The sequence below is a fragment of the Arachis stenosperma genome, chromosome 6 (genome assembly GCF_014773155.1).
Source record: "Arachis stenosperma cultivar V10309 chromosome 6, arast.V10309.gnm1.PFL2, whole genome shotgun sequence".
NCBI lineage: Eukaryota > Viridiplantae > Streptophyta > Magnoliopsida > Fabales > Fabaceae > Arachis > Arachis stenosperma.
This window is the reverse complement of record NC_080382.1, coordinates 100058989-100074644: the sequence shown is the minus strand read 5'-3', so window position 1 is coordinate 100074644 and position 15656 is coordinate 100058989. Positions and strand designations below refer to the sequence as shown.

General features: G+C 34.8%; 1 protein-coding gene across 2 annotated transcripts; it reads right to left on the bottom strand.

Moving 5' to 3' along the window:
• Positions 1-324: 324 nt before the first annotated feature.
• Positions 325-5482, bottom strand: LOC130936115 (transcription factor E2FA-like). Of its 2 annotated transcripts, none has more exons than XM_057866112.1 (14): positions 4895-5482; positions 3838-3997; positions 3571-3618; positions 3367-3452; positions 3177-3265; positions 2996-3050; positions 2683-2735; positions 2542-2592; positions 2418-2466; positions 2217-2282; positions 2046-2122; positions 1640-1850; positions 1107-1173; positions 325-1002 (listed from the first exon to the last, which is right to left on the bottom strand). In XM_057866112.1, the coding sequence occupies exons 1-14, from the start codon at positions 5102-5104 to the stop codon at positions 878-880; spliced, it is 1347 nt and encodes a 448-aa protein (XP_057722095.1). In that variant the 5' UTR covers positions 5105-5482; the 3' UTR covers positions 325-877. The 2 variants fall into 2 exon arrangements, with proteins under 2 accessions (XP_057722095.1, XP_057722094.1); XM_057866111.1 differs by having other exon boundaries at positions 3802-3997; positions 4895-5479.
• Positions 5483-15656: the final 10174 nt, after the last annotated feature.

The following is a 15656-nucleotide window of genomic DNA, read 5'->3' as shown; positions in this document are numbered from 1 at the left end:
CAATTAAAAATTACCTTACAAATTTACAATGAAATTTCTCATCCAGTTATAATGCCCTAAAAAGAAAGGTAAAATAGTAGAGAATAAATTGTAAGAGCTACATCAACTCATCAAGTCATCAACAATCACCAAGTACCTTTCAATCAAAATCAGAACCGCAGATTGAAACTTAATCTTCGCTTAAATCTATTTGAACCTAAAGAATGAATAACTGTTTCATCTCATCCTCAGTTGATTAATTAAAATTTAAAACTTCCCTGTGGAGGCATCCTTGCACATCAACATATCAAAAATGATTCAATCCATTTAGAAATTAGAGAAGGATGAGAAGAGAACTGCAAGAACAGCCGGTGAAACTACATTATTCACCAAAATGTTTGTTTACAAAGAACATAAACGGAATGTTTAAGAACTAGGTGATCCTCTACCCTAATTATCAGTACATGGAGCTTGTTTGCAATATCAGCATCTACATATCTGCTCAGATCTTCAACACCCGGGACCCATGATGCCAAAAATTTCAAAAACGGATAACATTAAAGATGAGATAACGGAAATTAAGTCTACCTCGTTCAGTTTATTAGTTTCATATGGTAGAAACATTTTGATAATAACTGAAGCAACAGCTCTAGCTCCCAATCGAAATCATACTCCAACAGGGTGCACCTACTTTAAATAGTTTACTCATAGCATGTGGTTAGTGATGTAAATACACTGAGAAAACAAACCCTGCTCGACATTCAATAGCCACTGAAAGTAGCCTCAAACATTTACAAGGATATAATTAACTATAATGAAGCCGTTTCCCCCCAATTTGCAATGGCTGCCGTCTAACCATACCTTTCAATCAAGCACTATTAATTAAGCAAATCCATGATCACCTATGCGGGATGCTGGCTACTGCTGATGGTGCTTCAGCAAACCCAGATGATGGAGTCTGTGGCCTCGAGATGAGTACAAAGTCAGAATTAAGCATGTCCACACCATCCCAATCTACACTAGCTGTTTTATTGGAGTTAAGGAATTAAATTTACTATGCTACTTCGATGAAAGGCAGAGGAAGACAAACAAAAGAAAAGACATGAAAAGTTTGAAAAGATGGATACAATCTGTTTTCCACATGTCTGTTATGCTAGCTTCAACATCTGATAGAAGCCAGTAATCTGCATCGGTCTGCAACCAATGATATGATGTTATTGTCCCTTTTCTGCTTATCTAAACATTAGATGCAGTTAAAAGACTCTGAAAAGTTGTATACTCTTAAGATTATTGATCACTGCAACAGGAAATATTTAATGTAGGTTTGTTTAGAAGGGGATTCTCACATAAGATGAGTTAGGGTAATAAGAAAAGAGTGAGACTGAGAGTTTTAAGTTCAGGGTTAGATCTGTATTTGACAGCAAGTCTTAACACGAACACTTCCACAAGTCAAAACTGTTACAAAATATTATGATTTTCCCTTCCCTGGGAGTATTGGTAGTTAGTACTCAGCATGGTACTGGTTAGATCTATAATTATGTCAGTTACTACCTTGAGGATTGAGTACAAATGGGACTGAAATGTCATTAGAAATACATGCAACTGTTGCACACTAGACATAGGTTTTTATAATGCATGATTAAAAAACTTGTATACTTACATCAGCGGCTGAAGGAACAATTTTCATCATGCCACCAGCAAATTCTTGTACAGTGTTCAGATCAGAGCAGGTATTAGATGAGAGTTGAGCTGGAGGTTCAGGGGCTTTATCATTGCATTCAACAGGAAGCAGTTCTGCTGCTTGATGTTCGTTGGACCCTGAACTTGAAGCAAGTGGAAAGCTCATCTCTTCGAATTTCTCCTCAAATTGACTGCAAAACAGATCAGAAATTCCAATGACTAAATGTCGGAAAATGCATTATCAATTAAATTAAACAGAAAACTGATTAATTATCAGAATATTCCGTATCAGATGGGAAATATGAACCATTCTTGTAATTTCTAAAAGAGCAGCATAAGGGAAAAAGAGGATCAAGATTAAATAATACTGTCCAAGGAAATAATACCTGATAAGAAAGACATCAATGGGACCCATTGTGCTTCTAAGAATGACCCTATATCTCCTCTGTGGGTAGTCAACAGCCTAATGGATATAAAAGCAACGATTCTCCGTCATGCAATAGAAACACCAATTAAAATAATCATGAACCTTACATCAATATATGTCCTAAACTTACTTCCTCAGGTTCAGGGACTTCCAATGTGGTTCCATGTGGAGCTTTAATTGCTATGAGAGTTTCATTCTGCTTGCAGATATGCAGAGGAGTTGTAACAAAAAATTGTTTTAATAATACACAGAATGAAATGGAGAATACAGCCTGATCATAGTAACAAATTAACACTAAATAAGGTAGTTATTTAATGCATGGAAAACATACCTGGAATTCAGGTAAGGACTTGATATCATCTTCAGTCACGAAAAGCATCCTATAATTATTGAAAATTAGTAAAAATCTAGGATAAGTGACAAAGATTGTCTTTAACCTTATGCAGAAAGCTTACTTCTTATTGTTTTCATCTTCACTTAAAATCCTCAGCCTTTCTTGCATTTCCCTGCCAACGGTTAAGAAAACAGTTTAGGAACAGTTTTAGAATAGAACCTTTGATTTATCCAAAAGCAAAAAAGAACAATAACCATATAACCTTATTTGATCATCTAATCGGTGCTCCTCCAAGGAAAGTTTCTCAACATCTTCCTGCAAGACAAAGCCACAAGACTTGGAATAACTTAAATATTCTCTAACACGCTATTATATCATTCCAATCATATTCAATAATTCCACACTATAATCATGGCAAATGTAGCGTTTGACATATATAAGTTTGGATCATGTAATTTTGAATCCTGTGTTAGTGTCTCTTATAGATGGAAACAATGATCCTTGTCAAAAAGGTCATGCAATGATTGTTCAACTACAATTGTACCATAAAGGAAAACTACACCCACATCACATACCTTCAGCATAGAGACATCATCATCTATCCCACCAGATGTAGAACAATCAATCCCCCTAGATTAGTTATTCCACAAAAATTGAAATAAGAATTGTGATCTAATCATTTATAGTCAATAAAGGTAAAGACAAGAGAAGTTACATATAATATATACAAAATTCAAAATGTAGCACATATATTACTTCCAATGTATTCTGTTCTTGATCTTCTTCTCTATAAGACCAATTCCTTCCAGCACGTTAGTTATGTCATATATCCTTCTCTTTTGCACCTATAGAAAGAAAAACAAAATAAAAGGGAAAATTTTAAATTCACTTATGATAGATGTTAGAATATATGTCAGGTATTTCGTCATAACTTTTAAACAAACACCTCCAAAGTTTCTGCTGCTTTATTTAGGTCAAGATTGCCACCCTCTGCATGCTTGAGCAAATTGACAAATTTTTTTGTCAAGAGACCTGTGAAGTTGTGGTACAATCTTGTAATTACTCTCTTATGCAAAGAATTCCAGTAGCTATATCAGGCAATAAAGAGAGATGTAAAGAGCTTGTTGATTATGATTGCTTTGAAAATTACCTAAGGAACTGTCATAGCGGCAGCTGCTAGGAGTAAGAGATGGGGATCCTGCATGCCAACAGAAACTATGTAATTAAACTCAAATGTATAATGAACAAAAGTACTACGAGGAAGAAGCTTATCAGAATTTGGACATAAGTTTGCACCCAAGCACTGGAAACTTCACAAATGGAATGAAGAACTTGGCAACAATATAACATGAAAACAACTAAACAACGGAAGCTTTCTCACCAGCCTCTAAGATGGGTGTTTGTGGAACGGATCTACCTTCCTTAGAAGCCCTTGACTTATTATATGTTCTCCCTCCTTTTGTAGATCCAGGGGTTTGGAGAGGACTATTAACTGTATTAGCATATCCAGGACTATTACTTTGCTCCTGTGTCTCTCTGAGACAGTCATTCACTCCTCCACTCTTGCGCTTCATGTACTAGTAAAACCGGCAGGTTCCAGAAATGATATGAGAGCAATGCAGAGAAGGAACAATCAAATGATATACACAAAGTCACATGCAGTCATGACAACGAAAAATAATTTAACAATCAAACAAGGGCAACAAACCTATAGTTCTGTACTTTATGAAGTACAAATAACACCATAATAACACTAGCAACACATCATGTCCACAGAAAATAAAGGGGAAACTAGTCAAATATATGCAAGAGCAATTCATCATCCAATACTAAACCATAAAGAAAAAGTCCATGAGCACTGTCAAGTGCCAAGCAATTATCAGAAAAAAAAAATGAAGAATGTCACAAAAAACTCGAAAGAACTGCACAAGCAAAACCTTATCAGTTAAATAGAGCAAACTTTTATGGTTGTAAAAACACGAATACACAATCCCTTGGTCTGCCTCTGCCCAAGAAAAGACCTAGTAGTAACCTATTACCTCAAAAAGGTAATAGAAAATGAAGATGCTAAATTCATTCTCTATCAACAAACTTCCTCCTCCCCACAAAACTACTGCACAGAATGAACTAAGCTATGGTACAAAGACCAACGTTGACTTCAAGGAAATAGAGAATGCGACAACTGCGACTGGCACTGAGACCCTAACATTGACTACTTCGAGTTCGGGTCCCCAGATTAAGAAATAATTTCGACTATTTTCCGTACAAAAATGAAAAAGTGAGATTCCACTCAGGTGAGAACAAATCAAAACCATATGCACGTTAACCACTCCGATTCAACTAAAAATAGAGGGGAAATTAAGCAATCACAGATAAATTAAAATAATAATTAAAAAAATCAGAAACCCCAATTATCAAACAAACCAAAACTGAATTGCAGACCCCCAAAGCAAAAGAGATTGAAGAATACGCACTGGAGAACGAACAACGACGGCTTCCTGTTCTTGATCGGAGGCTTTCCGACAGTGGGGACCGGAGAAGCTGCGGTAGTCGTCCAGCGGAGCAAACGGCGGCTTGGTCGAAGCGAAGGCGAGGTGACGCTTCGGCGGCGGCCGGTTCGGGATGCCGGAAGCTTCCGTCGGCGGCGACTCATGGAGTTTAGAAGCTCCGGCGGCGGCGGACATGGTGCTGAAACGGAGATGATCGCAACTCCGGCAACCACAAATTAAGTTCAGAATTGTGCAGCGAAATCGAAAGGGTTAGAACTTAGCTGAATCAGGTGAAAGATCACCAAGGATTAGGGTTTTGAGAGTGGGGGAATGGGGGTTGCAGGGTTTTTACAGAGAGAAAAGAGATGGGAGGTTTTAGAGAGAGAAAGTGAAGAAAATGTGCGTTTGGAGAAAACGAGGGAAGGAGGGAATTTTGTTTCGGATAGATGTGGAGGGAACCCCAAGCCCAACTCTCCGTTCGCAAATAAAAGAACTTGTTAATTATGATTTTGCCATTTTATTATGGCGTTATTGCACCGCCACCCACAGCTCCTTTTCCATTTTTTATGCTTCCTTCCTCTCATTTTTTCAATAATCAAAACCTTAACCAATCGTGTCACGTTTACGTTCTCAAGTTGTTCCATATTGATGATAATAATTGTCCCTACTCGAGTATACAATAATGATCCTCCTGGTATTTTTTTATCTTTTTTGTAATTTGATGTAATATCAAAATCAAAACACTCAGCAAGCTTTATCGTATTTGGTGCGCTATATTATTTTGAATCATGAATCATGAATCAATGAATTTGTATTACAGAGAAACAGTTCTAAAGAAAAAGTGTTTCAACCGCCAAATTATTATGCAATTGACACGGACACTGTTAGCATAGATAAACAGAGCAAGGTAAGGGGCATTTTAAAAATGTACTGCCATTCATGAACAAAAAATAAGCTATGGATTCGTTACTCCCACAGTATCGTTAATTATTTTAAAAATATTTATAAAAAAAATTTGTTTTTTTGTTTTTAGAAAAATTCATAATTAGACATGTATCTTTCTGTTTATGCTTTTTACACATTTCTCTTTTTCTTTTTTAATCACAATTTTAAAGAGGAGATATTTATCTCTACTAGGGTTCTTGTCTCTTTTTATCACCGTCGTTTGTTCTCTGTTCCTCTCTCTCTGTGGTCGCTCATTCTCTGATCTTCACCCTGAGCTGTTGTTGGTTCTCTACTTCTCACCGTGCGCCGTCGTTGTTACTCTGCTTTTCCCCGTGTCTCGTCGTATCTGGCCGTCGCTGATGGGTGGTTGATGAGTGGATAATTTATACGCTTTTTGGCATTGTTTTTAGGTAGTTTTTAGTATGATCTAGTTACTTTTAGGGATGTTTTTCATTAGTTTTTATGCTAAATTCGCATTTCTTGACTTTACTATGAGTTTGTGTGTTTTTCTGTGATTTCAGGTATTTTCTGGCTGAAATTGAGGGACCTGAGCAAGACTCTGATAGGAGGCTGACAAAGGACTGCTGATGCTGTTAGAATCTGACCTCCCTGCACTCAAAATGGATTTTCTGGAGCTACAGAACTTCAAATGGCGCGCTCTCAACGGCGTTGGAAAGTAGACATCCAGAGCTTTCCAACAATATATAATAGTTTGTACTTTATTCGTAATTAGATGACGTAAACTGACACTCAACGCCAGTTCCATGCTGCATCCTGGAGTCAAACGCCAGAAATACGTCACGAACCAGAGTTGAACGCCCAAAACACGTTACAACTTGGCGTTCAACTCCAAGATAAGCCTCAGCTCGTGTAAAGCTCAAGCTCAGCCCAAGCACACACCAAGTGGGCCCCGGAAGTGGATTTCTACATCAATTACTTACTTCTGTAAACCCTAGTAGCTAGTCTAGTATAAATAGGACGTTTTACTATTGTATTAGACATCTTTGAACGTTTAGTTCTTAGACCTTGGGGGCTGGCCTCTCGGCCATGCCTGAACCTTCATCACTTATGTATTTTCAACGGTGGAGTTTCTACACACCATAGATTAAGGGTGTGGAGCTCTGCTGTACCTCAAGTTTTAATGCAATTACTATTATTTTCTATCCAATTCGATTTATTCCTGTTCTAAGATATTCGTTGCACTTCAACTTGATGAATGTGATGATCCGTGACACTCATCATCATTCTCACCTATGAACGCGCGTGATTGACAACCACTTCCGTTCTACCTTAGACCGGGCGCATATCTCTTGGATTCCTTCATCAGAATCTTCGTGGTATAAGCTAGAATTGATGGCGGCATTCATGAGAATCCGGAAAGTCTAACATTGTCTGTGGTATTCCGAGTAGGATTCCGGGATTGAATGAATGTGACGAGCTTCAAACTCCTGAAGACTGGGCGTTAGTGACAGACGCAAAAGAATCACTGGATTCTACTCCAACCTGATTGAGAACCGACAGATGATTAGCCGTGCTGTGACAGAGCATTTGGACCTTTTTCACTGAGAGGATGGGATGTAGCTATTGACAACGGTGATGCCCTACATACAGCTTGCCATGGAAAGGAGTAAGAAGGCTTGGATGAATGTAATAAGAAAGTAGAGATTGGAAGGAACACAGCACCTCCATGCATCTATCTGAAATTCCCACCATTGGATTACATGAGTAACTTTATCTTTATTTTCTGTTTATTTTATTAATCATTATTTAAACCAATAATCTCTTAAATTAGTTAAATCCGCCTGACTGGGATTTACAAGATGACCATAGCTTGCTTCATACCAACAATCTCTGTGGGATCGACCCTTACTCACATAAGGTATTACTTGGACGACCCAGTACACTTGCTGGTTAGTTGTGCGGAGTTGTGACTAAGTGTAATTCACGTGTGAGAGCTACCAAGTCATTGGAGCCATTGTTGATGATCACAATTTTGTGCACCAAGTTTTTTGCACCATTGCCGGGGATTGTTCGAGTATGGACAACTAACGGTTCATATTGTTGCTCAGATTAGGTAATTTTCTTTTTTATTTTCTTTTCAAAAAGTTTTCAAAAATATTTTTTCAAAAATTTCTCATCTATTTTCGAAAATTATTCTAAATTTTTAAGAATGAATTCTAGAGTTTCATAAAGCATGTTGAAGCCTGGCTGGCTGTAAAAGCCATGTCTAAATTCTTTTGGACCGAGGTTTCACTCATCCTTAGAGAAGAGCTTCTTTGTCTTTCTCAGCAAATTGGCTACTGTATAGGATGTTTCAATTAAAGCTTGGCTGGCCATTGGCCATGTCTAGTATTTTGGCTGGCTATGAAGCCATGTCTAATTCCTAGACTGGAGCTTTAAACTAACATTGCTAAGATTCTTGGAATTCTTATTAAAAATTTTGAATTTCCTTATTCTTTTCTTCAAATTAATTTTTTCAAAAAAAAATAAAAGAAAATACAAAAAAATCATAAAATTATAAAAACCAAAAATATTTTGAGTTTCTTGTTTGAGTCTTGAGTCAATCTATAAGTTTGGTGTCAATTGCATGTTTTAAGAAATTTCTTGCAATTTTCGAAAATTTCATGCATTCATAGTGTTCTTCATGATCTTCAAGTTGTTCTTGGTAAGTCTTCTTGTTTGATCTTGATGTTTTCTTATTTTGCATCTTTTGTTATTTTTCATGTGCATTTTTGCATTCATATTATCTAAGCATTAAAAATTTCTAAGTTTGGTGTCTTGCATGTTTTCTTTGCATTAAAATTTTTTTTCAAAAATATGTTCTTGATGTTCATCATGATCTTCAAAGTGTTCTTGGTGTTCATCTTGACATTCATAGTGTTCTTGCATGCATCATGAGTTTTGATTCATAATTTTCATGTTGTGAGTCATTTTTGTTATTTTTCTCTCTCATCATTAAAAATTCAAAAAATATATATATATCTTTTCCTTATTTCTCTCCAAATTTTCGAAAATTTGACTTGACTTAGTCAAAAAATTTTAAAATTAGTTGTTTCTTACAAATCAAGTCAAATTTTCAAGTTTAAAAATCTTATCTTTTTAAAATCTTTTTGAAAAATCATATCTTTTCCATTTTTTATTATTTTCAAAAATTTCAAAAATCTTTTTCAAAATCTTTTTCTTATTTTTATATCATATTTTCGAAAATCACATCATCAATTAATGTTTTGATTCAAAAATTTCAAGTTTGTTACTTTCTTGTTAAGAAAGATTCAAACTTTAAGTTCTAGAATCATATCTTGTGATTTCTTGTGAGTCAAGTCATTAATTATGATTTTAAAATTCAAATATTTTTCAAAACTAACTTCAATTATATCTTTTTAAAACCATATCTTTTAAAATCATATCTTTTCAAAAAAATGTCTTTTCAATCTTATCTTTTCAAAAATCATATCTTTTTATCATATCTTTTATATCATATCTTTTTCAAAATTTTATCTTTTTCAAAAATTTGATTTTAAAATATCTTAACTAACTTCTTATCTTATCTTTTCAAATTTGATTTTAATATCTTTTTCAACTAACTAATTAACTTTTTGTTTGTTTCTTATCTTTTTCAAAATCACCTAACTACTTTTTCCTCTCTAATTTTCGAAAATACCTCCCTCTTTTTCAAAAATTCTTTTTAATTAATTAATTGTTTCAAATTTTAATTTTAATTTTATTTCTTCCTTTAATTTTCGAAATTACTAACCCATTTTTCAAAATTATTTTCGAATTTCTCTCCCCCTCATCTCTTTCTATTTATTTTATTTATTTACTAACACTTCTCTTCATCCTAAAATTCGAACCCCCCTCTCTCTGAGTTCGAATTTTCCTCTTCTCCTTCCTATTCTTCTTCTTTTCTACTCACATAAAGGAACCTCTATATCTGGACAAAGAGGATTCCTATTATTATTTTCTGTTCCCTTCTTTTTCATATGAGCAGGATCAAGGACAAGAATATTCTTATTGAAGCAGATCCTGAACCTGAAAGGACTCTGAAGAAGAAGTCAAGAGAAACTAAAATTCAATAATTCAGAGAAAACTTTTACAGAAATTTTCGAAAAAGAAGAGGAGATGGTAGCCAAAAATAATAACAATGCAAGGAGAATGCTTGATGATTATACTACACCTAAGGCAAGAGAAACCTCAAAAGAAAAAAAAAAAGAGAAAAGGGAAGACAAAAAGCTTCCACCTCCAAGTCATGGGAGATGGAGAGATTCATCTCAAGGGTCCATAGCTCAGTAGAAGAGCATTTGACTGCACATCAAGAGAACATGAGGAATTTCCTCATCAAGAAATCCCTGAGATACCTCAGGGGATACATTTTTCTCCACATAATTATTAGGAGCACCAAAATCACTAGGGAGGAGCAACAAAGACAAGGAAGAGACATAGAAGAGCTCAAGGACATCAATGGTCCTTCAAGAAGGCGCCACCCTCACTAAGGTGGACTCATTCCTTGTTCTTAAATTTTTTTTCTGCTTTTCATTTTTTTTATGTTATATGTTTATATATGCTTGTGTCTTTATTACATGATCATTAGTATTTAGTAACTATGTCTTAAGGCTATGAATAATTCCATGAATCCTTCACCTCTCTTAAATGAAAAATGTTTTTAATTCAAAAGAACAAGAAGTACATGAATTTCGAATTTATCCTTGAATTTAGTTTAATTATATTAATGTGGTGACAATACTTTTTGCTTTCTGAATGAATGCTTGAACAGTGCATATTTTTTATCTTGTTGTTTATGAATGTTAAAATTGTTGGCTCTTGAAAGAATGATGAACAAGAGAAATGTTATTGATGATCTGAAAAATCATAAAATTGATTCTTGAAGCAAGAAAAAGCAGTGAAAAAGCAAAGGCTTGCGAAAAAAACAGTGGCAAAAAAATTAGAAAGAAAAAGAAAAAGCAAGCAGAAAAAGCCAATAGCCCTTAAAACCAAAAGGCAAGGGTAAAAAGGATCCAAGGCTTTAAGCATCAATGGATAGGAAGGCCCAAGGAAATAAAATCCAGGCCTAAGCGGCTAAATTAAGTTGTCCCTAACCATGTGCTTGTGGCATGAAGGTCCAAGTGAAAAGCTTGAGACTGAGTGGTTAAAGTCGTGATCCAAAGCAAAAAGAGTGTGCTTAAGAGCTCTAGACACCTCTGATTAGGGACTCTAGCAAAGCTGAGTCACAATCTGAAAAGGTTCACCCAGTCATGTGTCTGTGGCATTTATGTATCCGGTGGTAATACTGGAAAACAAAGTGCTTAGGGCCACGGCCAAGACTTATAAAAGTAGCTGTGTTCAAGAATCAACATACTTAACTAGGAGAATCAATTAACACTATCTGAACTCTGAGTTCCTATAGAAGCCAATCATTCTGAACTTCAAAAGAAAAAAGTGAGATGCCAAAACTGTTCAGAGGCAAAAAAGCTACAAGTCCCGCTCATCTAATTAGAATTAATATTCATTGATATTCTGGGATTTATAGTATATTCTCTTCTTTTTATCCTATTTGATTTTCAGTTGCTTGGGGACAAGCAACAATTTAAGTTTGGTGTTGTGATGAGCGGATAATTTATACGCTTTTTGGCATTGTTTTTAGGTAGTTTTTAGTATGATCTAGTTACTTTTAGGGATGTTTTCATTAGTTTTTATGCTAAATTCACATTTCTAGACTTTACTATGAGTTTGTGTGTTTTTCTATGATTTCAGATATTTTCTGGCTAAAATTGAGGGACCTGAGCAAAACTCTGATAGGAGGCTGACAAAGGACTGCTGATGCTGTTGGAATCTGACCTCCCTGCACTCAAAATGGATTTTCTGGAGCTACAAAACTCCAAATGGCGCGCTCTTAACAGCGTTGAAAAGTAGACATCTAGAGTTTTCCAGCAATATATAATAGTTGATACTTTATTCGTAATTAGACGACGTAAAATGGCGCTCAACGCCAGTTCCATGTTGCATCCTGGAGTCAAACGCCAGAAACACGTCACGAACCAGAGTTGAACGCCCAAAACACGTTACAACTTGGCGTTCAACTCCAAGATAAGCCTCAGCTCGTGTAAAGGTCAAGCTCAGCCCAAGCACATACCAAGTGGGCCCCGAAAGTGGATTTCTGCATCAATTACTTACTTCTGTAAACCCTAGTAGCTAGTCTAGTATAAATAGGACGTTTTACTATTGTATTAGACATCTTTGAATGTTTAGTTCTTAGACCTTGGGGGCTGGCCTCTCGGCCATGCCTGAACCTTCATCACTTATGTATTTTCAACGGTGGAGTTTCTACACACCATAGATTAAGGGTGTGGAGCTCTGCTGTACCTCAAGTTTTAATGCAATTACTATTATTTTCTATCCAATTCGATTTATTCCTGTTCTAAGATATTCGTTGCACTTCAACTTGATGAATGTGATGATCCGTGACACTCATCATCATTCTCACCTATGAACGCGCGTGATTGACAACCACTTCCGTTCTACCTTAGACCGGGCGCATATCTCTTGGATTCCTTCATCAGAATCTTCGTGGTATAAGCTAGAATTGATGGCGGCATTCATGAGAATCCGGAAAGTCTAACATTGTCTGTGGTATTCCGAGTAGGATTCCGGGATTGAATGACTGTGACGAGCTTCAAACTCCTGAAGGCTGGGCGTTAGTGACAGACGCAAAAGAATCACTGGATTCTACTCCAACCTGATTGAGAACCGACAGATGATTAGCCGTGCTGTGACAGAGCATTTGGACCTTTTTCACTGAGAGGATGGGATGTAGCCATTGACAACGGTGATGCCCTACATACAGCTTGCCATGGAAAGGAGTAAGAAGGCTTGGATGAATGTAATAAGAAAGTAGAGATTGGAAGGAACACAGCACCTCCATGCATCTATCTGAAATTCCCACCATTGGATTATGTGAGTAACTTTATCTTTATTTCCTGTTTATTTTATTAATCATTATTTAAACCAATAATCTCTTAAATTAGTTAAATCCGCCTGACTGGGATTTACAAGATGACCATAGCTTGCTTTATACCAACAATCTCTGTGGGATCGACCCTTACTCACGTAAGGTATTACTTGGACAATCCAGTACACTTGCTGGTTAGTTGTGCGGAGTTGTGACTAAGTGTAATTCACGTGTGAGAGCTACCAAGTCATTGGAGCCATTGTTGATGATCACAATTTCGTGCACCAGTGGTCTCGCCATGTCTCTCTTCTGTCTCTGCTTGAAGTCAAAGCAACATTTCTTCTTCTTTTTGGACTCGCTGTCTCCGGCTCTTTGCCTTAGTTCGGTAACTCAATTCAGATATATCTCTCAATTTAGTTTCTTTCTTTTTAAAGTTTGATTTCAATTTAGAATGGAAATAATATGAGAAAGTCTGCTAATATTTTTTTAACATGTGTGGAATTATAGCATTGATTAGTTTTAGCAATTTTAGCACTTCATAAAGTTATGTTTTTCTTTCTTTCAGATAGCATTGGTTAGTTTTAGCAATTTTGATTAGTTATGTTTTTTGTCAGTGAAAGATAAAAAATTTGCAAAATCGTTTACATTTGTTGTTGAGAAGCATTGCTATGTCATTATTACGCTGGACTAGGGTTCAAGTTCAGAAGATATTATATAGATTCTTAGAAGTTATTGTATGTCAATTCGATCTATTATGTTCGTATTATATTTTATTACTGTGAAGTGATTACTTGGCTTGCGAGTGTGTTGTTCTTGATTCTTGAATCTGACATTGTCCTACCACATTGGTGTATCCACTACAACAAATATGGGCTTTGGCAACGCCAAATTTTGCAACACCTTAAAACCGTTCTCTTAGATAGTTTTAGACAACGGTTTTTTATAGTGTTACTGTTGAATTCAATTTTTCATTATTTTATAGCAACAAACTAAAACCGTTCTCTTTGACTATTTTAAAGAACGGTTTTATAACCGTTACCATGATTTGGTTTTAAGCAACGATTTTTTATTGTTGTTTAAATAATTGTACAAAAAAAACGCATAAAAACCGTTGCCAAAATGCTACACTTTAAAACCGTTCTATTAAATGGTCTTAGACAACGGTTTTTACAATGTTGCTGTTGAAGTTCAATTTTTCATTACGTTATAGCAATAAAATAAAACGTTCTCTTTGACTATTTTAAAGAACGGTTTTATAACCATTATAATAATTTTATATCAAACAATAATTTTCTAATATTATTTAAATAATTATACAAATTTAAATAATTTTTTCTATAAATATTAAATTTGTAGAACACTCAAAATTATTGTTATAAATATATTACAAATATTATTTATAGAAGAAATAAATTTAAAATAAATTTATAACAATTATATATTTTTGGTTTCATTTCCGCTCTAAAATTTAAGATAATATTTTTTTAACACTTCAAAAAAATTTCAACAACCTCTCTTCAAAACAAAACATAGAGACTTGTCAATTTTTCCTCTCTCTATTAGTCCTAGTGCTCCATAACCCACACCACTCATCATTAGAGCCATCATCGAACAATACCAAATTTGTAACAACCCAAGTTTTTGAAAAATTAAATAATAATTTATTTATGATTTATTATATTTGTTGATAATTTTATTTTAAAAAAATTATTTCACTAAAATTAGTTAAATAAAATTTTATGATACTTTAAATTTAAAAATAATTAAAAATTATATATAATTTTTATAATAGTTGGAGTTTAAATTAATTAGAATTTTTATATAATTTTTATTATAATTAAATTTTTGTATAATTAAAATTATAATTTTGATAATTAAAAAATAAAAAAGAATTATATAATTTAATTTAAGTAACTTCTATTATAAATAATTTATAATTTAATTTAAATTTTTTATTTTTAGAAAATAATCTATTAAAAATGATTAAATTGATTTTATAAATACTTTGAGTTTAAATTAATTAATATTCTTATATATTTTTATTGTAATTGGTTATTCATATAATTTGAAATTAAAATTTTGGTAATAAAAAAATAAAGAGTTAAATAATTTACTTTAAATAATTAATATTTCGAGCTTAAATTGTATTTTATAAAGTATAATTAATCTGTTCATTTCATAATTTAAATTAAAAATAATTATTTAAACTCAACGATATATTAATAAATAACATTTTTAAATAATTTTAATAAAATACATTTAATTTTTAAAATTATTATTTTATCCTTTAATTTTATAAAAAAAATTATTTTATCCTTATACCCTTACAAAACCTTAATTTTTAAATCAGAAACCTAACCCAACACCAATTACACTCACGCGAATACAGAGAGGGGAAATAAAAGAAAGAAAGGGAAAGAAAGAAGTGGGGGCTCGGGGAAGAAGGAGAGGGAAGAAAGAAGGGACGACACCGCCTAGGATCGCCACCATCGCTGTCGCCGGGGGAGAGGGGAAGAGCTGCGTCCGGGACAGGGAGAACCAGAGGGACCGTCGCTGCCATCATCGTGCGTCGCCATTGAGCACACGGACGAAAGGGAGACGCGAGCAGTGAGCGAGAGGAAGCTTCGTCCTCGTCGCCGTTCCGTCGCCACCGTTGAAGCCAGCCTCGTCGTCATCGCCGAAAGTGCGCTGTCGATTAGGGAAGGACGAAGAGGAATGCGAACGACTAGAGAAAGGGGAAGAAGAAGAACGCATGGTGGTGGGTGTTTTCCTTGCCGTCACCGTCGCAGTTGTTGAAGCTCACCGTCGCCGCCGTGAGAGACGCTCCTTGCTGGCGCTGCTACTAGGGGTTTGGAGAGA